Genomic DNA, 26,042 nt, shown 5'->3' on the forward strand with positions numbered 1-26,042 from the left:
AAGAATGGCATTGGGCTTATATTTTTGCAAACATCGGTAAAATCTGGCATAATTTGGAAACTGGATTTTCACATTAGCTTCTTCATTCAGTCTGCTGTGAAGTGATACACACATCACTTAGCCTCTAGAAAATTCCACTGTACCTAAAGGAGAGAATGGGAATGAAAGACCCAAATAATGTCTCAATATTTTCACAATAGTTTTGACCTTGTGAGGCTCCTACGAAGGCCTCAAGGATCCCAAGGGTTTCCTGTATCATATTCTGACAGCCACTGAACTACCTGACTTGATCTTTTTCAGTTTATTATCCAGTGTATCACAGTGTTATGTGTATTCTGTAGCCGTTGGATACAATATTATATAAATACTGGTTACATCAGGTTGGTTTCTAGAGTTATCCAAATCTTCTTTTTCTTTGCTGATTTTTTTCCTACAGATTTCTAAAAGAAAGGTGTTAGAATACCCAGTTGTGATTGTAGACCTGTGTTTTCCCTTTCAGTTTTGTCAGATGCTGCTTTTGGAGTCTGAAATTTTGTCATGAGGTGCATTCACATTAGGACTGTTATTTGTTTGATTTTAAAATGATAAAATGTCTATTCTTATGTCCTTATTTCTGGTAATTCTACTCATCTTACAGTCTATTTTATTTGCTATTAGTATAGACTCTCCTAATTGCTTTTCTTTTCTTTCTTTTTCTTCTTCTTCTTTTTTTTTGGCAAAACTGGAGGTTGAACTCAGGGCCTCGTGCTTGCTAGGCAGGCACACTACCACTTGAGCCACTCCACCAGCCCTAGTATTCCACCAGGGTTCTAGCCTAGACCACAGTCCTCCTATTTGTGCCTTTCCCTCATAGTTGGCAGGCAGACACATGCCATCACATCCAGCCTGGCCTCGAACTGCAGTCCTCCCCATTTCTGCCTCCCAAGTAGTTAGGACTATAGACTTAAGCCACCACACCCACCTGGTGACTCTCCTTGTGTCTTGTGCTTACTGCTTGTATGGTTTGTATTTTTCAGTCTTTTACTTTCAACCAGTCTGAATCTTAAGATTTAAAATATCTGTACTTGGAGGAGAGAGTTTGATTTTAATTGTTTTTAACCAGTCTGATTTCTTCTTCTCATTAAAATGTTTGCAGTCTATTTACATTTAAAGTAATTACCAATATCATTTTGGCATTTGATTTATATTTATTCCATATGATCTATATTCCTGTTCTCACTTTTCTGTCTTCTCTTGGGTTTTTTTCTTTTTTTTTTTTGTATCCCATTTGTTCTCTTCCATGGACTATTTTTTTAACTATTTTTTAATGTCATTTTGTTATTTTTAATGGATGTTCTAGTCTAGAGACTACAATATGCATTTTTAAGATGTCACCATTTGCATTTAATATCATTTTTACCTCACAAAGGAAGAATGTCACAATAGTGTAATTCTATCACACATGCCTGATCTTTGTGCTCTAATCTATATTTTACTTCTATGTATGCTATAAGCCCCATAATGCATTATTGTTATTTTGTCTTGAATAATTAAGAGTGTTTAAAAACAACATAATAATATATTTATTTTGGGAGATGGACTGGGGTTTGAAATCTGGGATTTGTGCCTACAAAACAAGCGCTCTACCACTACAAGAACACCTCCAGTCCATTTTGCTCTGGTTATTTTGGAGATGGAGTCACCTAAACTATTTTCCTGGATAGACCTCAAGCTATGATCCTCCCAATCTCCGCCTCCCAAGTAGTTAAGATCACAGGTGTTAGCCACCCCACCGGTACCCGGATTAAAAGTCTTTTCTGTTTACTCATGAATTTATCTCTTCTAGTGCTTGTCATCCCCTCCTTCCAATATCGACTCCAAATGTAAGTCTCTTTGTCCCTTGTTACTCTGAACCTTCAGTCTAAAAAGTATTAATCATTTCTGGTAGTTTAGATGTGCAGTAGATGAACCATCTCTATATTTTTCTATTATTTTGTCTTGATATCAATCAGTAACTTTATCAAGGTACAAACAATATATCTTCAAAGTCATTCATGTTCATTGTACAATTCAGTGATTACTAGTAAACATGCAAGCTGTCACCATAATCCAGTTTGAGAGTAATTCCATTCCCCAAAATGCTCCTTTATGCCTTTTTGCAGAAAATTCTTTTTTACACAGTTTCAGGCATTAACCTACTCTTAGAGACATTTAATATAAATGAAATCATGCACTATGTGTGGCCTTTTGTTTGTTTTCATTTCATTTCATAAAGGTTTGCTTTCATGTTTTAGCATGGTTTTTTTTTTTGCTGTATGTCAAAATCTAGTTAAATAGTTTATCTTTGCTTTTCGCTCAGGACTACTTTGGCTATTCATGGTCTTTAGTGCTTCCACATGAACTTTAGGATTGACTTTTCTATCTCACTGATATTTTGGTGAGGGATTGGTATTTTGGTAAGGGATTGCATTGAACACACAGTTTACTTCCAGAAGTACAGTCATTTTCACAGTGTTGATTCTGTCGATGCATGAGCAAGGAGTGTCCTTCCATATTTTTTTTTAAAGAAAAGGTTTTAGTTTATTATAAAAGTGTAGTGACTTTTTTTTTCTTTTATTCGTATATGCATACAATGTTTGGGTCATTTCTCCCCCCTTCCCACTGCCCTTACCGCCCCGCCCCCTCCCTCTCCCTCTCCCCCACTACCCCCTCGCTATCAGGCAGAAACTGTTTGACCCTTATCTCTAATTTTGTTGAAGAGAGAGTATAAAAACAATAATAGGAAGGAACAAGGGTTTTTGCTAGTTGAGATAAGGATAGCTATACAGGGCATTGACTCACATTAATTTCCTGTGCGTGTGTGTTACCTTCTAGGTTAATTCTTCTTGATCTCACCTTTTCTCTAGTTCCTGGTCCCCTTCTCCTATTGGCCTCAGTTGCTTTAAAGTATCTGCTTTAGTTTCTCTGTGCTGAGGGCAACAAATGCTATCCAGTTTTTTGGATATCTTACCTGTCCTCACCCCTCCCTCGTGTGCTCTTGCTTTATCATGTGATCAAAGTCCAATCCCCTTGTTGTGTTTGCCCTTGATCTAATGTCCACATCCTTCCATCTTCTAATGTCTTCATTAATTCCTTTAGTGATTTATAATTTTCATTCTATAAGTCTTTCACTTTTTTCATTAAATTTATTCCTGGGCATTGTAATTTTTTGAAGTTATTGTGAATGGTATTGTTTTCCCGATTTCTTTCTCAGATTGTTCATTATTTGTGCATAGAAATGCTATTGATTTTTGTATATTGATTTTGTATACTGCTACTGTGCTGAATGTCTTTATATGGCCTTAGAGTTTTTTGATAAAGTTTTTAGAGTCTTTCAGGTATAAGATCATATCATCTTCAAATAGGGATAATTTGACCTCTTCCTTCTCTATTTGAATTCTTTTATTTCAATTCTCTGTATTATTGCTTTAATTAGGAATTCCAGTGCTATGTTGAGTAAGAGTGGGGACTGTGGACACCCTGGCCTTGTTCCTGATTTTAGAGTAAATGGTTTCAGTTTTTCCCCATTTAATATGATGTTGACTAAGGTTTGTCATAAATAGCCTTCATAATATTGGGAAATGTTCCTTCTATTTCTAGTTTCTTCAGAGCTTTTATTATGAAAGGATGTTGAATTTTGTCAAAAGTTTTTTCTGCATCTATTGAGATGATAATGTGGTTTTTGTCCTTGATTCTGCTTATGTGTTGTATTATGTTTATTGATTTGCACATGTTGTACCATCCTTGCATCCCTGGAATGAAACCTACTTGATCATGGTGTGTGATCTTTTAAATGTGTTGTTGGATTCTGTTAGCAAGCATTCTATTGAGGATTTTTGCATCATCTTTTATGTTTCTTGACTTTAAATAAATATGTTGTTCCATTGTGTTCTGGCCACAATTGTTTTTGATAGAATTCGTTGTACTTCTTATTGTTGCTCTCCTATATGTAATATCTTTTCTCTCTTCCTACTTTTAATATTTTCTCCTTCATTTTGAACTTTAAGAGTTTATGATGCATTTATGTTTATCTTGGGGCTTAGTAAGCTTCTTAGATTTATACACTGATATATTTAATCAGTTTGGAGGAATCTTAGCTATTATCTCTTTATCTATTTCTTTATGTAAGAATACTTCATATTGTCCACACATCTTTTTCTCTGTTTGGGATCAAACATGGATAGTGTATTTTTTGTTGTTGTTTTAACTCTGGGTTTCAAATCCATTATTCTAGTCTAAACCATAAAAGTTTGCTATGATTTCATCTGATATCTCCTACACCTGTTTATGGTGGGTTCTTCTTTTTACAACTATACCTAGAATGAAAGCAAGCATGCACCTGCTCTTCCATGGGAAGGGCTCATAAGTTTATGAAATTTTGTTGATTTAGATTTTTCTTTCACCAATTATCTGAGGTGATTTTTGTAAATCTATGCTTACATCAGTGGTATAACTTGTTCTTACTAAGAGACTGACACAGCTAGGCACTGGTGGCTCATGCCTGTAATTCTAGCTACTCAGGACTCAGAGATCAGGAGAATCATAGTTTAAAGCCAACCTCAGGCAAATAGTTTGCGAGACCCTATCTCAAAAAAACCCATCACAAAAAGGGCTTGGTGGAGTGGCTTAAGGTGTAGCCCCTGAGTTCAAACCCCCAATTCCACAAAAAAAAAAGAGTGACACAATAGTTTTCTATATTTAACTAAAGTGAAATTTTTATCTCCCCTTCTTCTGTGTACGTGTGTGTGTGTGTGTGTGTGTGTGTGTTTTAAGATTCTAGAAAAATTTTAGAGAGGTTGTTACAAGTTTTATTTTTTTTATCAGTGGGCTATGGAGAGGTACATTTATGGTCCACCAAAAATACTTATTCAATTGCATGTCCCAGAGTCATTCTTTTTAAAAACTTCCTCTTTCATAAGTTGATATATGATTCTTCTGCTGAAATTCTACATATTTCTGCCACTTTTCCCTCCATCCCAATTGTCCCAGAGGGATAGCACAAAGAAAACTATAGCTTTAAAGAGCATTCACCATAAGACTATTTCTCCACCTATTTTGATGAACCAGGCTGGCTTACCTGGAAAGAGAACTGAAAGTCTCTTTGTCCCTTGTTCCTCTGACTCAGAAACCAGTCTTCCACAGTCAAATTCTTAGTTTCCATCTCTTCATATCCCAACATTATGGAACAAAAGGATATGGAGTTCTCAGAGTTCCAGAATTCCCAAAAGTACCTCCATGCCCAACAGATATCCTCAACCTGAATCCCAATCTAAGTGGCCGAATGTGTATAATCAACCGGCTGTTTTATAACAGAAACTAAACCTTTGTGCTTTTTTTCTTACATCCATTTTTACCTTCCTCTGTTAGTTTTACCATTTGTCACAACTCCTCTTTGAAAAGGGAGAGTAAGTGAAACAAGATATGGAACTGGTATTATTTTTCTAGATGCCTTTCTTCTTAGAATGGCCTTGGAGTGGTCAGATACAGAGTATGTCACTTGATGTCCCTCCCTGCCATTTTTACACAGGTGAAATCTTCTTAAAGTACAGTGCATTAGCAGTCTAAATACTAACAAGACCCAGTGGCAAAATTATAATATGTTTCTAATTGCTTCTGATTTATGTTTCTTACATATATTGATGATGAATTTTACCAAGCACAATCAGCATCTATTACTTATAAGTTAAAAAAATTATTAACATTCTGAAAACTTGTTTTTTAACTTCTTCATTTCTCTTTTTTTGTTTTCCTGTTTTTCAAGTTCCATTTTCTCCATCAGTCCCTGTTTTGGTGGATACTAACTATTATACATCAAATTGCAAAATGGCTACCTACCCGTTTGGTAATTTAAGATGCTCTGTTTCAATTTAAAATGAAAGGTTTTCGACTTGCAAGGATTAAGTTTTCTTGCTCCTGGTTCTATCCCCATTTGGTTTTTGATTCTATATAAAATTGGATTTTTACATTGACTTAAACAAACTTCAACAAAGAAACACACATGTATGCACACATGCTGTGTTAGTTAAGATATATCCTAAAGCCTCAGAAGCGGGGTTTCATTTCTCACTCTGTGAAACCCCATTGGCAGTGTTAAGGGAGATAGAAGCATGTTCCGTGCAATTATTTAGAGACCTCAGCTGGTAGACTTTCTACTATCTTCAGTATTTGACTTCCACAGTCAGTTTGAAGAAAAGAAATGATGGTGCTAAAGGGAGTTCTTGTGGGCCAGGCCCAAAAGTAGCATAAGTCATTTCTGCTCCCATTTGATTGGCCAGAACAGGATCACACTTCAGCTGGCCCTTATTAGGAAACCATTTTCCACAAACACCTCTCTACTAGAAAGGACTTTCAGGCTTTCTCATCTTTATATGCAGCTGAGGCTTTATAGCTGTGCTTCATAGTTCTTCCAGTATAAGTCCCCATCAGTCCCAAAGCTCTGTAAGTTAACGAGTAGGGCAGTGTTGTAAAATATTTTGTGCTAAGCACCAAAGAATAAATAAATGGCACATGCTAGAGCAATGGCTTAGACATCACCCATGGAAGCCGTCAAGGTGGCACTAACTATCTTGTCACTCACTTGTGAGTTCTTTATTCATTTTTCAGACATCATCTTCATTATTTGCCTTATGCAAGGCATTGTGCCAAATTCTGAGGATGCAAGGATAAATAAAACATCCAAACCACCTATTGGGATAAGAGCAACAATGGACTTACATGTATTGTGTATATGGAGCTAATATACATTACTTTAGTGGAGGAGATGGTAGCATGTGAAATTCCCAGCACAGTCTTTGAGGCCTATTTCCCTCTGGATTTCTAGCATTTTCTTCTCACAATCCTTTGCACATATGCAGCTTCTGGTTCCAGTTTTGTACTTTACTCTTATGGATTATATTTATCTACTACAGGTATCTGTTTGGCTACAGACTATTTGCAGAATGGATTAAAATGGGGTTGAAATTAGAGGCAGAGAAAGTCAAAAGGCTACCGTTGACCAGTCTTCACTGCTTATCTCTTCCTATGGAACAGAAGTTCAGTTCCTTCAATCACTGACAGAGCTCTTCATGGTCAGACCTCATCTATCAGGCTAGCTATAATGGTCTCAGACTCCCCCAATGATTGCTAACTCCACTTGGGCAGTTTTACAATATTGGGCCACTTTGTCATATATTTTGTACACATATCATTTATAGCAAATATACCTTATATTATATTATATCACATTGTATGTAATTTTTTTCTGTTCTACCAAAACCTCCTTGAAGAAAGAATAGTGATTTGTTATTTTTCTGTAGCCAGTGACTAGATTTGTTCTGGGCTCATAGTATATCTAATAAATAATCGTTGGATGGATGGATGGATTCCAATTGTAGGAGGCAAAGCAAGTAAAGCAGAGGGTTTTAAATAATGACATATATTGAGAAGTTACATTTCTTTGGAGGAATAGAATGAGTGCAGAGAAGTAGCTGGAGAAGTAGGTTGGTATCTGTAAAAGAACTTTTAATTCTGCCAGCAATGTGAAACCTGAAAGTGTTTGAATCAGAGGATAGGGTCAAGATCAGTTGTCACGAAGAAAAATCTGAGATGATGGTGGATCTTTGTTATTTTTGAGCTTCTCATCATCCTAACACCTTGATATGTTAGGGTAGTCTATATCACTGTATTGGGGCTTAACCAGCCAGACATCACACAGAACTTTGACTGTAGAGAGTATTACACAAAGTTGTAGGGGCAGTTAGAAATCATCCATGTCAAATGCCTCCTCTTAGATTGAAGGCTTTCATGATTTTGCCCATGGATGGGACCTTTCATCTCTTTAGGAACCCTTGTCACTGCCACCATCTTCACCTTAGAGATAAGACCTGAAACCTTTAGCTGTGCAGCATTCCCCTCTCTCTAACAACATGCCCTGCTGCCTTAGTTACTGAGTTTGCTTTTATATTTTTACACAGTCTTCCGCATTCTTATTGCCTAATTTGGCCGTTCATTAACCCTGGCTTAGAGAATTCAATCAAAATATTCTGCCAATTTGATTTCTGCCTTCCTGAAGTTACTTTGAGATGTTAATTTCCTTCCCTGTCTTTACTGCTTTCCAATTCTGCCTTCATATCACTGCTAGAATTATTTCCAAAGTGCAGATATAGCCATATTAGCTGTGCTGAACATTAAAATTGTGTAGAAAAGAACTGAAGAGTTCACACTTTGGAGACAAAACACGTGGATTAACCTATCTCCATGAGCACAATGCCGTCTAATCTCTACATGGGTCTGTTTTGATGTTGAGATAGCATCATGGCTATGAAGGTTTGCAGAGATCTTTCACAAAGTTATCCTTCAGCCACCACTTCCCCCAACGAGGCTCCACCTCCCAATAATGCTGCAATAGTTTGAATCCATCAGTGAATTAATCTGTTGATTGGGTCAGAGCCCTCAAGATCCAATCACTTCCAAAAGCCCATCATTCGGCAGCAAACCCCCAACACATGAGCCTTTGGGGGACATCTCAGATTCAAATCATAAGAGACAGGATGATAAATTCCAAATTGCAGTGGACACACCAGAAAATAACTGTGACGTTCTGAACAGAGGTAGGTATATCAGACCAAAATGGAAAATTTCAAAGCAGGTGGTTCAAATCTAGTTGGATAGCTCTAAAACCTGAAAGGGAGATTAGTAAGGTAAAGAGAGTAGAGATGGAAAGAAGATTCTGTGCAGAAGTTTTCTTTATAGAAATGCACATTGAGGCTCTTGCTGTTGCCTCAGAGGGAGTCTCAGGAGGCTCCCTTACCTCAAACTAATTTCAGGAAGGAATCATTTGGAGACCTGAATATGTGGTTCGTGGTGACTGACTCCACTTTACTGTCCCCTATTATTTGATTTAGGGTCTTCTGTGTATGTATGTTGGTGAGCACTTTTTGATTATTAGGGACAGGAACAATATGAGAATTAGCTTAGAAAAAAAAGAGAGGCATTGGTTGGGGTATTCCTAGAATATTTAAAATAACCAAGGGAAGAATTGAATGGGACCCATGGATGGACAGGGAGCCATTGGGCCTCAGAGCTGTTGGAAATGATTATTCTGATGCTTTTAAGACTTCCTTTCTTCACATCTTCTTTTTTTGATTCTGTTTGAATTTTGCTTTGTTCAGAGGCAAGTGGTGAAAACATGGCCACCAACAGTCTCAACTTCTGGCACCCTAGGGGACTGGTGCTCTTGAGCCCATTTTGATTTGAAAGATGTTCATGTGCACTCTGGCAGCCTTAGCTTGGTCAGGGACTCACTGGCATGAATCCAGTGTGGGAGGGGGAGGAGGAGCCCTTCCCAGAAAATGTGGTTCCCAGAAGATGGGGGAGTGCTGAGCAAACACCCTATTTATTTTCATCCCTGTAATTTCTCAAGAGTGTCAACTTCCCAGGCTTAACACTACCCAGTATAAATGTACCATGTAATTCAGATCTTGAGGATGGAAAAAGTGAAATGTCTTTCTAAGGAATGAAGGTGGAGAAAAAATGACAGTGGCTTCTTGAGTGCAGCTTGGGAGGGGTGAGCTATGATTATTTTCATGGCCTCAGCAGAAGTCAGTACTTACAGGGCAGTGGTAGAATAAAGACAATCCCTGAGTCTTCTCAAGGACACTGTGGTTACTGCTTAGTTGAGCTTTTTGCAGAAGAGGAAGGGCAAGGAAACTACATTTTGTATTCTTCCTTCTTCCCTTCAACATCCTCTCTTTATAGGGACCAAATTTATTGATCTAATTCTTGTCCATGTCCCCTGAAGGACCAGTTCTCAGCTGGCTTTCAGAGGAAAAGGACACCAGTCATTCATGTAATCACTCATCCAACACACATTCATTGAGCTCTCACTGTCCATTGTAGGCGGTTGGGAATACAGCAATGAACAAGGTAGAGGAGCCCTATCCTCATGGAACTTGTATTCCATGGGCAAGATCAATAGCAATGTGCAAATAAATATGTAACATCAATTACTGACAGAGTTTGGGAAAGGAATAAAGCAGGGCAAATAGATGATGAGAAGGAATGGTATTCAGAGAGCATGATCAGAGCAGGTGTTTTTTCAGGAAGGTCTCTGTTGAGCAGTGACCTGAATGCTACAGAAGAGGAAGCCCTGCTAAGATGGGGTGGGGGGGAGAGAGGGTAAAGGAATCAGGAAACCATAAAAGGAATCAGACTAGTTCTACACATTACTATGGAGTGATCTCTTTTTTAGTGATAAAAACAAAACAAAGAAAGGTATACAAAATATTCTTTTATTTAAGAAATGAAGGGAATTTTTAATATATACATTAGTAACTTTTTTACAGTACTTGGGTTTGAACTCAGGGCTTCATGCTTGCTAGGCAAGTGCTCTACCACTTGAGCCACTCTGCCAGTCCTGTGTTAGTCTTTTTAATAAGAAAAATGATGAACAATAAAGACATGAGAGAGGGAGGAAATGTGGTGGAGAGTAGGATGGAAACTAGATTTCTTTGGAGATTTGTAGTTTTTGAATCATGTGCATCCTTTATATAATTATTAAACAAAATTAAATTTAAAAGGAAAAAGCAATCCTTAAGAACAAGAAGTAAAATGAAACAAATGAACTCAACTTGGCATCCAGTTAGTAGAGTAGAGGAATTTTTCCAAATTGCTGTGAAATGTAATAATTTGTGCATGCTTTATGGAATATATCCTAAGGACAATAACAGCTAGAAAAAAACCTTCCTGGTAGCATCTATGCCATGATCCTGAAGTGGCTGTGTGTGTTGTATGGGATAAGGCAAATGACTAATTATGTTGCTGGTAAGAGCAAAGATATTTGTGGTGAAGAAAGGGGATACAGTTATAAAACTGAAGGGTTTCAGGTAAAGCCTATAATCCAGGACTTGAATTGGAATTATCAGTCTGAACTCATGAAATATGTTATCTTTAAAATAGCCCTGTCTAGTGAAGAGCCTTAATAAACAATACCTAGCCCAGTGCAAAGATCAGCTCTAAGTATATGGATCCTGATCTTAAGATAGGTTGAAATACTTACTTAATGGAACCTGGGCTCCTTGGAGAAATGCCTTACTCCTTATCTGGGGCAGGAAATGAACAAGGCTGGAACATCTTGTCACACCAGAAGGCCAGTTACCCCTCAAAGAATACTGGGATCTGTCAAAAGGACTGAGGAGCCAACCTCTTTAGACTCCTGTAAGCCAAAGATGGGCAATCTGAGCATCAATTAGATAAAACTGAAATGGATTAAAATCCATCAAATATGTCTAATCCTGGAGTTTATTATGATACTTTAGAAAGAAAAGTCAATAATCTTTGGAGGATAATAAGGAAGGAAATTATCAAATAAATGAAGAAAGAATACTATCACTTTGCAACTCTTAGTGGAACAGATAAAAGCATTGAGCATGGAGGACCATTAACATCAAAAAGAGAGTCATCCATGTGTTACATACGCACTGACAGTAGCACACAACACCATATATGAAGGAGTCTTGCCACATCTATATCTCTTAAGCCTATGGGTGAATCACACAGGACCTGTAGACAATGGGAAAACCATCTAAATGATATTCTGTGATGTTTGCAAGAAAATCCACACTGAGGGAAAGTCTAAAGGGCAGATAACATGATTTCATCATTAACAATAATGAGCTACAAGAAAGGGGAAAAAAAGAGATGGAGAACTTCATAAACTAAAAGAGATATAAGGGACACACTAATCTGGATCCAAATTTAAATAAATTTTTAAACAGGAAAGAAGGGAGTGGGCAGCAGAATGGGGCCAAAGAGAAGGGATGGGAGGTAAGAAGACATTGTGCTAAAGTTGAAAATATATGAACACTAGTGGGATACTTGAGGATAATAAGGAAAGATTCTTGCTTTGGGGAGGTATGTGGTGATACATATCATAATTGCAAAAGAGGAATCCTGTCTTTTGGAGATGTATACTGAAATATTTCTATAGATGAAGTGAAGTCAGTGTCTGCTTCAAAATAAATGAGTATGGAAGTGGATGGGGCCTGGAACAAAGTTCTAAGACTTCAGCATGCAACAGAATCACCCTGGGGGATTTATTAAGCTACAGATAGTAACCTCTCCTCTCGAGTATCTGATACCACCTTGGGCAGGCCTAAGAATCTGCTTTTCCAAAAGTTCCCAAGTGATACTGATGTTGTTGATCTGGGGACCACACTCTGAGTACCACTGACAGAGGAAGCCAGATTGGCCCCCCATTAATTATTCTCATGCCTGGGTGGTAGGTACATAAAGGCTCATTGTGTTCTATTTCTGATTGTGTTTGAAATTCCTATAATAAAGATTAGAAACAACTGATCCAGGAGGACACATAGATGACTCTATGCCTTTTACAACCCCTAGCTAAAATGGGAGCTTCTTCTTCAAAACAGACGTGGCTCCTGGTGCTACAGCCACCCCTGGATTGGAAGGCATACAGCTGTACCCGGCCCAAGTGAAGGTGAATATATCAGCTCTGCTGCTACTCCCACTAGAGAATGGACTGGACTGAGAGGAGGGGAAATGACTGCTATCTAAGGTGTCTGTATCATACAGCATCCTTTTCCTCCATGTGGTCACTTGTGGGAAGAGCAGTGGTTTGGGTGAATCCCAGAATGTTCTGGCTGATTAAGCTGAAAAGGACACTCCTGAACAGAGCTGTGCCTGGGCTCATCTGTCAGAGATTAGGGGTCCTCTCTGAACTCACATACATGCAAGTGCATCCCAATAAACCCTGTATCATTGACTTGAGCACTTCTGCTCACCTTTTAAGATTCACTCATTTATTTATCCATTCATATTTCAGGTATTTATGAGAGTACTTCCTAAGTGCTAGGCATCCTTTAAGTCCTTGGAAATACACTGCAGAAATCAGAAACACTACAAATGAGATTTTTTTTTCTTTCTGAGATTGCGGTGTAGAAATTTACCTGTATACCACCTCCATGAAACCTTAAAAAGTAAATTTTAAGACATTCCATGGCATATGAAAAATATTCACTTCTTTGTTTTGCCTCTTAAGTAGATAGCATAAGTATTCAAAAATTATATTGACCCTTGTATATACTTTACATTTTAGCTATATTTATGTATGCATAGCTACCTCAGCTATCTAGCTCTTGCTACCTTGTTTCCTTCAGGCTTAAAATTTGACCTTCAATGTGACATGCCCCAGATATTGTATTCTTTCTTTCCTTTGGGCATTTCTAGTCTGCTTTGTCCTGGCTGGAGAGCTCCCCTCACTCTTCTGCCAGCCAAAGTGTTACCCATGTTTGAAGGTCAGAGCAGAGGTCTGTGCTTGTCCTTGGTGTTCATCTGCCATTCCAATATGTTAGCTAATATTTGGCACATTTCTCTAGTGCTCCCACACAGTGCTGCCCATGCCTCTCCAACCCTCAGCACCACTGCTTTGTCTCTACATAAGTGTTCGTTTCCATGTCTTATCAGCTCCCTGGATTTTGTTAAGCCTCAAGAGGATGGTGAAGACTGCTTTTTTATCACATTATCCTTAAGAGCATGAATATATAGCTATCCTCAAAAAAGTGTTAGTTGATGGGCTGGTGTGGGAATCCCAGCTACTCAGAGATAGGAAGATCTAAGTACAAGACCAGCCAAGGCAAAAATTAGCAGTCCCTATATGAAAAACAAACTAGAAGCAAAAGGACTTGGGGCCTGGCTGAAGGAGCAGTATTTGCCTAGCAAACCTGAGTTCAAACCCCAGTATCATAAGAACAAAAAAAAAGCGCTAGTTGAGTTATATGCATACATGACTGCATGTTCCCCACAAGTCCTATACAATATAATATGTGCCATATGAACACATACACTTTTATTAATCTAATCTAAATATCTGTATTTGTGAACTGATTTCCTTTAGCATAGAAAATGCCTGGATAAAGGGAACATTGGTACTCAAATGTAATCCAATGAGGACCCAATCACGAAACTTCTACCCTTCAGGCTGAAGTGTCACCTTTCTCATCTGCATGTAAAATTGAAAAGCTTTGTCCAGTCGTGTGTTAGGAAGGAGCCAATCTGTTATAAAGCATGATGCTCTAATGGCCACTGAAGATACAGCTTCACTCCCTACAGGGGACAGATGCTACTAGAACGTTAGTACATTCTCATGGGACTTGTGTTACCAATGAGGAAATTAAAACCAATCTGATGGTTCTTTCCGTTGCCCACTCCTACTGTGAAAGAAAGGCTATTTGTGTTTGATTGATTTGGTCATTACACACATACCATCTTCTCGAGCCAGCCACTCTGCGAAAGGCTCAAGACATGAAGTTAAGTTATCCACAGCTCTACCCATCAATGATTAACCTTCAGGAAAAAGAAGCCAAGGAAGCAAAGGGTTGTGTCCAAAGTCTCAAGCAAAATAGAGCCCCAACACTCTGACAGTGACCTACATCAGTGAATTTGCCCATTAGAACCTGCCATCTGTCTGTGGGTGGGACATTTACCAAAACTCCTTTCCACCGGACAGCCTTTGCTTTGAATGACCTTGGAGATAGCCTGAAATTCAGAGCTTTTAGATGCGTGCTTTAAGTTACTGGTCTGTACTTATGTACTTCAAGTAGAATTTCTACAGACCTCTAATTATCTCTCGTCTTACCAGGCTGCCTAAATGACTGACGACCAGCTCTTTAGTCACTCCAAGAACGGATTTCTATTCAGCCCCTTCCCAGGATACATTAGAATGCTCAGAACATGTGTGGCTGCTCCGAGTGGCACAGAGTAATTAACAGAAGCCAAGCAATTTGCAAAATGCCTCCAACTTCCTGCTCGTCTCTGAGGCAGAAAACAAAAAATTGTCAAACCTTAACCTCAGGAGGCCCATCTGCAGAATTACCCTCACCCCTCCCACCCAAGCCAAACCTCTGGTGTCAGATTCCGCCCCCCGCCACCACTCCGTTTTTTGCAAACATAAGCTGAAACAATGGCTATGACTCAGTTCCTCACTAACGCTGCCTGAATTGATTTAGTCTGAGTTCAGATTTACCACATAATCATGTTAAATTTGCTCCACTGCACTGCCTAGAGATAAAAGGCTTGGAGAAAAAAAAAACAGCTTCAGCTCGTGTCAGTCTTTGTGGTGATGTCATTGCCGTGAGCAAGCTGGGCCGTTCGTTACTCTGCTGTGCTGCCTCAGACGCTGAGGACTGCGTGCAGCGGGAGCGGACTCCAGGTGCCCGAGCTTCCAGCCTATCCCCAGAGCAGGGCAGCACCGGGCCTGGCCACAGCAGCATCCATCCGGAGGCTCTTGCCTGCGATCACAACTCTAAGGCTACCTAGCACTTTTCTGACAATTCAGCAGGGGGAATGCCAGCCCCTAGCATGGACTGTGATGTTTCTACTCTGGTTGCCTGTGTGGTGGATGTCGAGGTCTTTAACAATCAGGAGGTTAAGGTATGCACCTGCAATCTTATTTTTCATTCTTGTTTTCTGAAGCTGCTTGGCAGAGCCTTTGTAGTGTAGGGAAATAATACTTTGGTTAATAGTTTTCCTCTCACAGTCTGTGGTAGAAAGGCAAGTGCTAAGTGACTAGCTGTATTAATTAGAATAAGTTATTTTTAACTATGGTAAGCTCCGGCATTGTCTGCTTTTTTTTCCCCTTGTTTCTTCTGTCAGGTGATCCCTGGTCATCTCTTTCCCAGTAGACATTTTTCACATTCTATTGTACCTTTGTTAGTAAAGAGAATTTGCCAGTCCTTAGTGTCAACAGGGGTTTAAAATCAATGATTAACTAGAGAAAGCACACATAATACCCATCTCATTTGGAATGTCCTGACAGTGGAACATAACTGGTTCATGGCTTATCACTTAAATACCCTGTGATGTGATCTTCAAATTGAACAAAAGCTGTCCTGCAGATGGCAGTTTCAATCTCCAGCTCTCTGGAAATTGAAGTTGAAGAGCAGCTGCCTAAATTTTCTTTGTCAGGCACAAAGGAAGCAAGTCATTTTCCTTGCACAGTTGTTCGTAAAGAAAGTTCAGGCAAAAATAAATTTTGCATCTTAAGGCTTAAAATTACCCATACCAGTCCTTGCTGAGTGTCCACAGCAACTGTTTAATTGTCATGGGTAACCATCCTCTGATGTTATTCATTCTTTTTGTTGTTCTTGGTCAGTATGGTTTTCTACTAAGAAAAGATTTCATGATTGTAAAATGAGAATCTTATTTCTTCTTTCTCATTCAGCAAAATAGCTGGCAGAGCTTCTTATTCAAACAACTCACGCACGCACACACACATACATAGAGAGAGAGAGAGAGAGAGAGCGAGAGCAGTTGTTTGTTTTGTGGTTGTGAGAAGAAAAGGGGAATAACATTGCATAAACACATACCATCTGTGCTTTAATCCTTACCTATAGGATGTCCTTCTGTTCTTTATTGTTGGGAATCCAGGTGACACTCTGGCACCTCACAGGTGGGGATTTAAGTGTTACTAGCATCACACATGGCTGTGTCATTGAAGATTTGAACAGTCTTTTGAAATGGATTCAGTCATCTGACGTATTGTTCTTGCACGTTGTAAGTGTGTGACTCTGTAGTTGCCAATTCTTATGGCAGTGCTGTGGAAGTGTCTACCACCTGTCTCATGAAGGTTCAGAAAATTAGAATAGGAAGGTTTGGCACTGCCCATGGATGCATTCAGAATGGCAATGTGTGTGCAGAGACTCCATCCTGCCAGGTACCTGTCATGAGCACTCCAGAAGGGAGGGCAATTGTCAAAGCCCCTCCAGTTTAGAGATGGCTTAAAGTCCAGTGCAGGTAACTGGGTAGAAATGTCTCTAGCAATCTTTGGAACGGTATGGAGAATAAAACTCCACAGCCTCCTTCCATCCTCTGTTTACACATTTGTCCCAAGAACATCCTAAGATTCTTCCAACTCTTTTTGGTTGAAAAAATAATAGTGGGAAAATATTTATTTGAGACTTGTGGTGTACCAGGTATTGTGCTTGCACAAGGAGGAGTTTTAGGTATGTTTATATATGTGTCTATGATACAGACGTAAAATAACCACTGGCTCAATATTTGTTAGGGACAGAGCCTGTTCAGTGGAATTAAAGGGACACAAAGTTCTTAGAGTTGGTTGTATTTTAGTGGTTGGGATGTCTTCATGGAAATACAGGGACTCAAACTTAAAGATGGCAGAGCTTTATACAGAAAGAAAGAAGGCATACTATCCTGCAGTTGAATGAGTCAATCCCTTTGACTGCAGTATATGCTTTGTAAGAGATTAGAGGGGAAGAGGAAAAGGAGGTGGTCAGGGGCACTTAATGAAGCAGCTCATGCTGCCGTTCAGAATTTTATGGGGTTCTTCTGAAAATACTCCCACCAGAAATATGGATTATGTATACTTTCTGCTGATAGCTCTGGACTGTGATGGGTTAGTTTACTATGGACAAGTTACCTGATCTGTGCCTCAGTTTTCTCATTTAAAATGTGAGACGATAGAAGTTCCTACCTTATTGGGTTAGTAGGAAGAGTAAAGAAAATTATGCATGTAAAAAAATTGAACACAGTGCTTAACTCATATTCAGTGCTCAATAAATTTCAGCTGTCACCATCATCATCATCATCATTTTAGACATTCTCTGAAGGTAATAAAGCTCTGATTTGCCAATTTATTGGAATGTCCTCATTTCAGCTGAATGTACAGTGACAATCCAGGACACAGAAAGTGTTCGTCCCCCCATACACACATCTACATTAGCAACCCAGAAAACATGCCCCTCCCCCATAGTCATCTAATGTAAACCAGTGACATCACTGACAAAACAGCGATCTATATTGTGCTTATTAAATAGAGGGAAAATGAACAAATGAAGGTGGGTGAGAGATTTGTTAGAAAACCTGTAAACTCCTTGTTAAAAATTGACCATTACTTAATGTCACAAGAGATTCAAAGGTAAAATTCTGGGCACCAGACTTTCCACAAAGGTAACCTTCCTCATTGGTTGCCAGTAACAGGCAAGCAGTGGAACTAGGAGTTCCTTTCTTCAGTCTTTAATGTTTGATGTCAGCAGAAAGACAGGCACATGGCAAGGGTCTGCCTCAGCTGCCTGCATTCAGCTTGCTTGGCTTTTAGGCTTATTCATTTTTTAATAGATCCCCCTTTCTACATGTAGGCCCCATAGGAAAGCAACCACACCAGGGAGATGCAGCCAGAAGGCACACTTCACAGGTACAGTGGCTTATTTAAAAGGGGTGGAGGCAGCACCTCTTTCTCACAGCAATTTAAAAGTCACTCCTTGGTGGATTTTAGGTGGTTGCCATGGCAACTGTTCAGACTCCAATTTTCCAAATTTTGTCAAAGCTTTTAGAGCAATATAATTAAAGAGAAGAGGGAATCAGGTGAATGGAAGCCTGCCATATTTGTCTTTCTCTAGAAATTCCATTGGTGGTATTACAAACTTAGCTGTCTGCCTTGCAATATGAGCACTCAGAAAGAGCTAGAAATTTGAACCCTCAAAAGAAGGAAAATTATATGAAGAACTTCAGAGTCTGTGAGAGTGAGAGTTTGGGGTGATTCTCTCCAATATTTTCATACTGTAAAAATAGTCTTCCCTCTCCATAAAGAGCCAAACCCTTGGAAAAATAAAAGGGATCCAAAGGTGGGTAATGAAGTTTGTATTTTGCTTTATTCTGGTGATTTTTAAACTGAATTATACATTGGTATCCTCTGGAGAACTTTTAAAAATATTGATGGTGCCCAGGCCCCATGGCCCAGTTTCTGACCTTCCTGATCTGAATGAAGTCTGGGCATACATAGATTATTATACAAATCTATTGTCTTGTCTCATTTAGTCACAGGTGTAGGTATAGGTGAGATCAATCAAGAATTGCTGCAAGTAACCTCTACCTAAGTACTTTGATCCACATCCCCCAAACTGGTATTTGATGTATTCTGAGCTATCAGAAATGTTGAGACTCACCCAACAGTGTCTGACCAGTTCACTTAACCTGCAGTTCCTCCATTTTTTCTGAGCTGTCAGTAAATTCTCTTCTACACTGCTGGCAGCTGTGGGTTGCCTTCTGAAAGCAGCAGGAGTTGCCTGGAGCTGAGTGCTCCATGCTCCTCCAAGGTCCATCCAAACCTAGGGCTGCCTCTTCTCTGAAATGGTGGCTTCCTACACCAAAGAAGGGGTGAGCTAGGGCTTGTAGTTCATGTCCCAGACATCCAACCCCAGACTTGTCTCTGTGGGCTTCCATATTGGAAACAAGTTCTCACAAAACTCCCTTCTACTCACTAGAAAAGGTAGGAAACATGACAGGTTTTCATAAGAGCTGCAGAAGTTTCAAAGATCCTTTCGGATTGAGATATTTGTTCATTCAGAAACTGTGTGGAACACTAACTACCTTCCAGGCAATGCTCTGGGCACTACAAGATGGGCAAGATAGACCTCCCTATCCTCTGGAGTGTACATTCTCACATGGAAGACAGACAGTGAACTAGTAACACTGTAATTTCAGGTAGTGATGAAGGCTAGAAAGAAAGTGATGAAGCACAGTGAGAGATAAGCTGGTGGGGAAGGAATGGCTACTTTTGAGTGGATGGCCAGTGGAAGCATCTTTGGGGAGTTGATAATTTATTAACTGTTGTTGATCCATTGTCATCCAGAGATGTAAATGAAGTGAATGAGAAAGCCATGTGTGGATCTGAGGAAAAAAAAACCACTTCGTGTAGAAAGATCAATAGGTGGAAAGAGAGGTCAACTTATTCAATGTATTCTTACCTAGCCCCATGCCACAATAAATTTTCAAAAATTGTACTTAGCCTAATTACTTCAAGCTACATTTTAAGCCTGTTGGATGTGCTGGGGAAGGGAAGCATATGATGAGAAATTTGTTTTTGACATAATTTATACACTTGAAATCCATGGTTCCTATTGGCTGGGTCATTCATCTTCTGAAAGGTCAGGGTCTTTTTTTTCTTGTTTAATTTTTATTTTTGATTGACACATAGTAACTGTACATATTTATGGGGTACAGTGTGATGTTTAGATACATACTTATACTGTATGATGCTCAAATCAGGGTAATTTACATATCTGTCACTTTAAAAACTGATTATTTTTATGGCAAATAATCAGAATTCTGTCCTCTGGCTATTTTGAAATACACAATGCATTAAAATCTCCAGATTTGTGCGATTGTGCTTGTTGACAAATCTCTCTGCATCTTTCTGTCCCCACCTCTGGTAACAGCTATTCTGTCAACTTTCATGAAATCAACTCTTTTAGATTCCACAAAAGAGAGAGACCATGCAGTTTTTGTCTCTCTCTGTGCCTGGTTTGCTTTATTTAATATAATGTCCTCCAGAACAGGCTGATCTATGTCATCACAAATGACCAGATTCCTAAGTCCCACTTTCCTCTTCTTTTGAGCATTTCCCAATATCCCAATCATGTGACTGTGGACAAGTCTGTTAACCTTTCTGGACACATCATAACCCTACTGAAAAAATGCCATTTTGTGTATTTTCTGTTCCTTTTCATACATCAGTACACATGAATGTCTCATAGTCAGTTGTGTGAGTTATGAAAACATTGTAGCCTCTTAGAACAATGAGTTATCTTTGGCATTTGAACTACCAGAAATTTCAAATGCCTTGTTTTGTTTGGTGAAATTGGTAGCAGAAGGGTGAAGAAAAACAAATGACCCAGGTGAACATATGGGTTCTGTTTATCGGGAATTATTTTGAAGAGAAACCTGTGGTATTTGTCAGGAAATCTAACTGAGCTTCCTGACTATTTCTTAAGCTTTTTGCAAGTGCTGGGTAAGGATCTGTGTGTTACCATGACATTACAGCTCTGCAACTCTTCAAAACTATGTATTCCTGCAGTAATTTACACGAGTTTACATTGTATATGATTCAATGCTCAGACATAGAAAACCCTCTAGAATTATTCGTGGTAACTTGTTGTAATGAAAATGCTAACCAGAAGTATCATTTCCTACTTAGTAGGTATAATATTAAATAATATTTTGTTACAAATCTCCAAATCCCCTTTAGTTTATGAACACCAGAAAGGAGTCTATGTGGAAGGAAGGGATTGCACATGCAAGGAAATTCTAATCCTCTAGGAAAACAAAAGTTTGATATTTCATTGATGATGACATGGGCTAGAATAGAAGTCATTTTGAAAACAAATTCAATAATGCAAAACAGTTACAAATAACACTAAAAACATCTCAATTGTGCAAATACTGAACATTTGTTTTGCCTCTGAAGACGTAGTAAACATTTTTCACAGATTAATTAGAAATTATTTTATACAAGTGATAAGTGCTCCCTGAGAAGATCATCAGGCAGTTTTCTCAGCCACCTGTCAGGTTAGGAAAAGACAAGGTAAACTGTATTAATGACATTGTTGCACAAAAAAGTCAACTAAAAATTTGCTTATTTGTTTAAAGAGTCTTTCAGCTGTTGGAAAGTGAGACACTGATAGTTGCTGCCTCTAATCTGAGTGTCAGCTTTACTAAAAGAACAAAATATTAAATTGTTCTAAAGAAATAGATTTTAATAGGAAACTCAGAGAGTCACTATTTGCATCCTTGGTGACTCTGGGAGAGTATGACTAACAATAACTCATAATGGCCTGTTTTAGTATTTTCTGACGAAGCTCAGAATTGACACATAAGAAAGAAAATGATATCTGAGACATTTCTTATCACTTTATATGTTTATGTTGTAAGTTTAATGAGCATTACTACTTTGCAGTGAATAGCTTAGCTTCCCAAAGAGGTCATAAACTCTCTAACCCACACCTAGCCTAGAATTTCTTTGTATAAAGGGACAAATTCCTTTATGTAAAGGGACTGTTTCCCTTCCCAGCACTTAATATAAGCTGATTCCAAATATGAATTTAAAAACACATTGAGAGGTTACTTCAAATGGGGATTTCAAGCAGATACAAAGTTACACACTGTCTGCTCTATCTACAATGGAGAGTTTATCTGAAGTAGTTGAGAAAAATGCAAATCAAAACCACACTAAGATTCTACCTCACCCCTGTTAGAACAGCTATCATCAAAAACACCACCAACAACAAATGTTGGTGAGGATGCAGGGAAAAAGCAACCCTTATACACTGTTGGTGGGAATGCAAGCTAGTACAACCACTCTGGAAAAGAATATGGAGGCTTCTTAAAAAACTAAACATAGATCTGCCATATGATCCAGCAATCCCACTCCTAGGGATTTACCCAAAGGAATGTGGCTCAGGTTACTCCAGAGGCACCTGCACACCCACATTTATTGCAGCGCTATTCAGAATAGCCAAGCTATGGAAACAGTGAAGATGCCCCACTACTAATGAATGGATTAAGAAAATGTGGTATCTATACACAATGGAATTTTACTCAGTCATGAAGAAGAATGAAATCTTGTCATTTGCAAGTAAACTGATGAAACTGGAGAACATCATCTTAAGCGTAGTTAGCCAGGCTCAGAAGGCCAAAAATCATATGTTGTCCCTCATATGCAGATTATAGACTTAAAACAAATGCAGTAATATTATTGGACATGGGTCACACGCTAGGGGAGAACACGCATGGGAGGAATAGAGAAAGGTAGGAAACCCGCAACTTGAAAGTGTTTGATGTGTCCACTGTAGAGGAGTTAATATAGTAACCTTAAAACGACAGAGGCTACTTTGGGAAGGTGTCTGGGAAGTAGTGAAGAGGTGTGGTACAGATGAATCAATTCAGGTTGTAATACACATGTGCGTGGAAGCAATGCTAGGAATCTCTCTGTATAGCTATCCTTATGTCAAACTAGCAAAAACGCTATGTCTTTCTTATTATTTCTTATGTCTTCTCTTCAACAAAGTTGGAGAAGAGGCCAGAACAGGTTCTGCCTGGAAGTGAGGGGGGTGGGAGGGAGAAAAGAGGGGGTAGGGCATGGAGTGGGGGGTAGGGGTGAGAAATGGCCTGAACAATGTATGTACATATAAACAAATCTTTAAAAAGTAACTACCAAGTTATAGCTCTCTTAGAAAATACTCAATATACGTGCTTTCGTAAGAGTATATAATATATATGTTTTGTATGCATATATAAATGCATCTTATATATTATATATAGAATAAAATGTATTTCTTTTTTAAACCTTCTATTACTATGGAAGATTCTTTTCTACATATTCTAACTGTTCTACATTGACCTAGCTAACTAGATGTTTGAAAATGCATGTTGTTAACCATGCCAAAGTTTGGAAGATCAAAGAAGGTTCTTGGCCAAAATGTTGAAACAGAAGCCTTAACCATGAGTAAATAATTCTTTGAAGGGAGAGGAACTAAGAAATTCACTGCCTTTTCTCTTTATTGTTATATAAATGGTACTACTATACTCCCCAGGATACAGTTTACTAGCCTTGAACTAAGAATAGTACATAATGGGTTTTCATAAAGGTCTTAGCCCTTCAGCTCTCAGAAAGATCACTTTAACAAGTCTGTCTTTTGATTATATTGGATTATGCACCAACTTTCATCCTCAAAAGGAGCATCTTCCTTAATGTTTATTTGTCCCAACAATAGTATAGTTTGCTGTTTAGTTGTGAGATCTCTGGTAGGTAGTTCTATAGGACTAGGTGAACAGTTTTGTGTTGTACCCCAAAAAATTTGAAGGGCCATTTACTAAGTTGAGCATCAATTACACCATCCCATGTGGGTACAAATCCAGAAACCTTAATCAATATATGTTAGGAAGAACAGAAATTTCAAAAAACCTATCAACTCTTCCCATTCACTGAATACTTTAGGAACCATACATATGGATACTCCAGGTCCCCCGTGTAATGCCCACAATAGCCTCAGGCATTTATTTATTTGCCCATTGTCTGACTTGACATCCATAGAAGTTTAAGATTTACACAAGATCACATAGCAGCTACAAAATTGGCAGAAATTGGACTCAAACTCTTCTTTCCACTATTGACTTATCCCTAAGGATTAATTAATTAGTTATTAATTGTTCTGGGCATATAAGTCTTAAAGGATTAGACATGAAATCACAAGTAATGTTTATCTTCTGTTGAAAAAAAGAAGCTGTTATTGTTTTAGATTTCTTACCAGAGGTGGCTCACTTGAGATCATCTTGCCTTTTCTCCAAAGAGGTAATGTTGTAGTAATGGTAAGCATGACATCTGTTTTAAACTTGAAGTCTATTTGAAATTTGTTTTGGAATATGTTTCAAAAATCTAGATATGCCATCTAATCTAGTTGGGGGAAAATGTTTGCTTAATGGGACTCATGCAAAGCCTGATGTACTGGATTGGACAGCTCCTCTGCCTTCTGTTTATGCCACGGCACATTTTCCATTGACTTGGTGAGGGGTGAACTGTGAAGAATTGTAGAGCAGAGGTGATGAAAGCAATAGTAATGAAAGATTACTTTTGGACAGCACTTTCCAGATTATACAGAACTCAGCTTTCTCCCAAGAAACCTACAAGGTTAACAAGATCACAAAACTCATGAGGGGAAAAACTTGGACTGGGATTTTGTTCAAGATACAAAACAAGGTCTCTTAGTGTATTATTATAGCCTGCATCAATAGAGCATCTAATAGAATTGATTTTATCTTCTGTGACTTCACTGTGCCTTTTAATATTGACTAAGAAATTCATCTCAGGCTCTCTTTCCTAGAACAGGATACATAAGCAATGAGCAAACTTAATAATAGCAACACTGTATTGACCATTTAGAATTTGTAAGGCACTATACAAAGCACTTTTTTTATTCATTCATTCATTCATTCATTCATTAAATATGTACTGAGTGCCTTCTGTGGTCAAGGCCTCAGAGTAGGCTCTGAACAGAGATGAGAAGACCTGATGAGAACAAAAGTCTGTGCAGTGCTGGTCTTTATTCCACTCAGTTCCATTTTCCCTCAAAAAGGACAGTGCTTTTTTGACCTCTGGCGGGGCCTCCTTTGCTGATGTAAGGCATATGAGAAGGAAGGAAGTGTAGGCTCCAGAAGCAGATATCCTGGTTAGAGTTCTCTACTTGGCCATTTATTCATGGTGTGACCTTGAGCAAGGAAACTTAATGCTGTTTCCTCAACTACAAAATAGTGAAAATAATAATGCCTACCTCAGAGGCTGGTGAAAAGGTTTGCTAGGGACTGGTAGACAGGACAGAACAGGCACAGACATCTTGATTGTTCACTGTCATTGTTATAATGGTTTGTTATATTGGTAGACTTTCTCCCTTTCATGTCCATGAATATGGAGGCTCTGACCACTCTCTCCCTGCCCCTGCCAGGTATCCCTCTGACTTTTCCCAGGATGCTCTACTTCTGGCATCTATATGACATGCCCCTCACTTTCTATAGAACCCTTGTTTCTTCTTTTTTTTTTCTTTTGATGGGACTGGGGTTTGAACTCAGGACTTCAAGCTTGCAAAGCAAGTGCTCTATCACTTGACCCATGCCTCCAGTCCATTTTGCAGACAGGGTCCTATGAACTATTTGCCAGAACTGACCTCAAACTGTGATCCTCCTGATGTCAGCCTTCCAAATAGCTAGCACTTCAGGCATGAGCCATCCGGGCCGGTGAGCCATTGTTTCTTGAATCCCAAATTTACAATAGCAGAGCCTGCTAATCACTCTCCTCCCCTCACCCTGCCTTGAGGATGGCTTTTTCTTTTTTCTTTCCTTTTTTGTGGTAATAGGGATTGAACTCAGGGCTTCACATTTGCTAGGCAGGTGCTCTACTGCTTGAGGCACACCCTTAGCCCTTTTTGCTTTTGTGGTTTTTGAGAGGGTCTCACTTTATGCCCAGGCCTGCCTGGATGAAGATCCTCCTATTTGTGCTTCCTCAGGAGTTGGTAACAGGCAATTCACTGTGCCCAGCCATTGTTTGAGATGAGAGCTTGGGAACTTTTTTGCTTGGACTGATCTCTGACTTCAGTCTTTCTGATCCCTTCCTCCTGAGTAGCTAGGATTACTGGCTTGAACCACAGCACCCAGCATAAGATGGCATTTTGCATTTAAATATTGGT

General features: G+C 38.9%; 1 protein-coding gene across 2 annotated transcripts in view; it reads left to right on the plus strand.

Annotated features, from left to right (window-relative positions):
- The window catches only part of Rcan2 (regulator of calcineurin 2), a 228,614-nt gene that overhangs the window by 123,626 nt on the left and 78,946 nt on the right, over positions 1–26,042 (plus strand). Inside the window, exon 1 of one of the 2 annotated variants that reach the window (XM_020182554.2) lies at positions 15,119–15,444. The exons of the other annotated variant lie outside the window; for it this stretch is intronic. Coding sequence (XP_020038143.1) covers positions 15,358–15,444 — 87 coding nt within the window. The 5' untranslated portion in view covers positions 15,119–15,357. Of the gene's footprint in view, positions 1–15,118; positions 15,445–26,042 lie in introns of those variants that run through there. 2 annotated transcript variants of the gene reach the window in all.

Source organism: Castor canadensis, chromosome 8 (assembly GCF_047511655.1).
Source record: "Castor canadensis chromosome 8, mCasCan1.hap1v2, whole genome shotgun sequence".
Taxonomy (NCBI): Eukaryota; Metazoa; Chordata; class Mammalia; order Rodentia; family Castoridae; genus Castor; species Castor canadensis.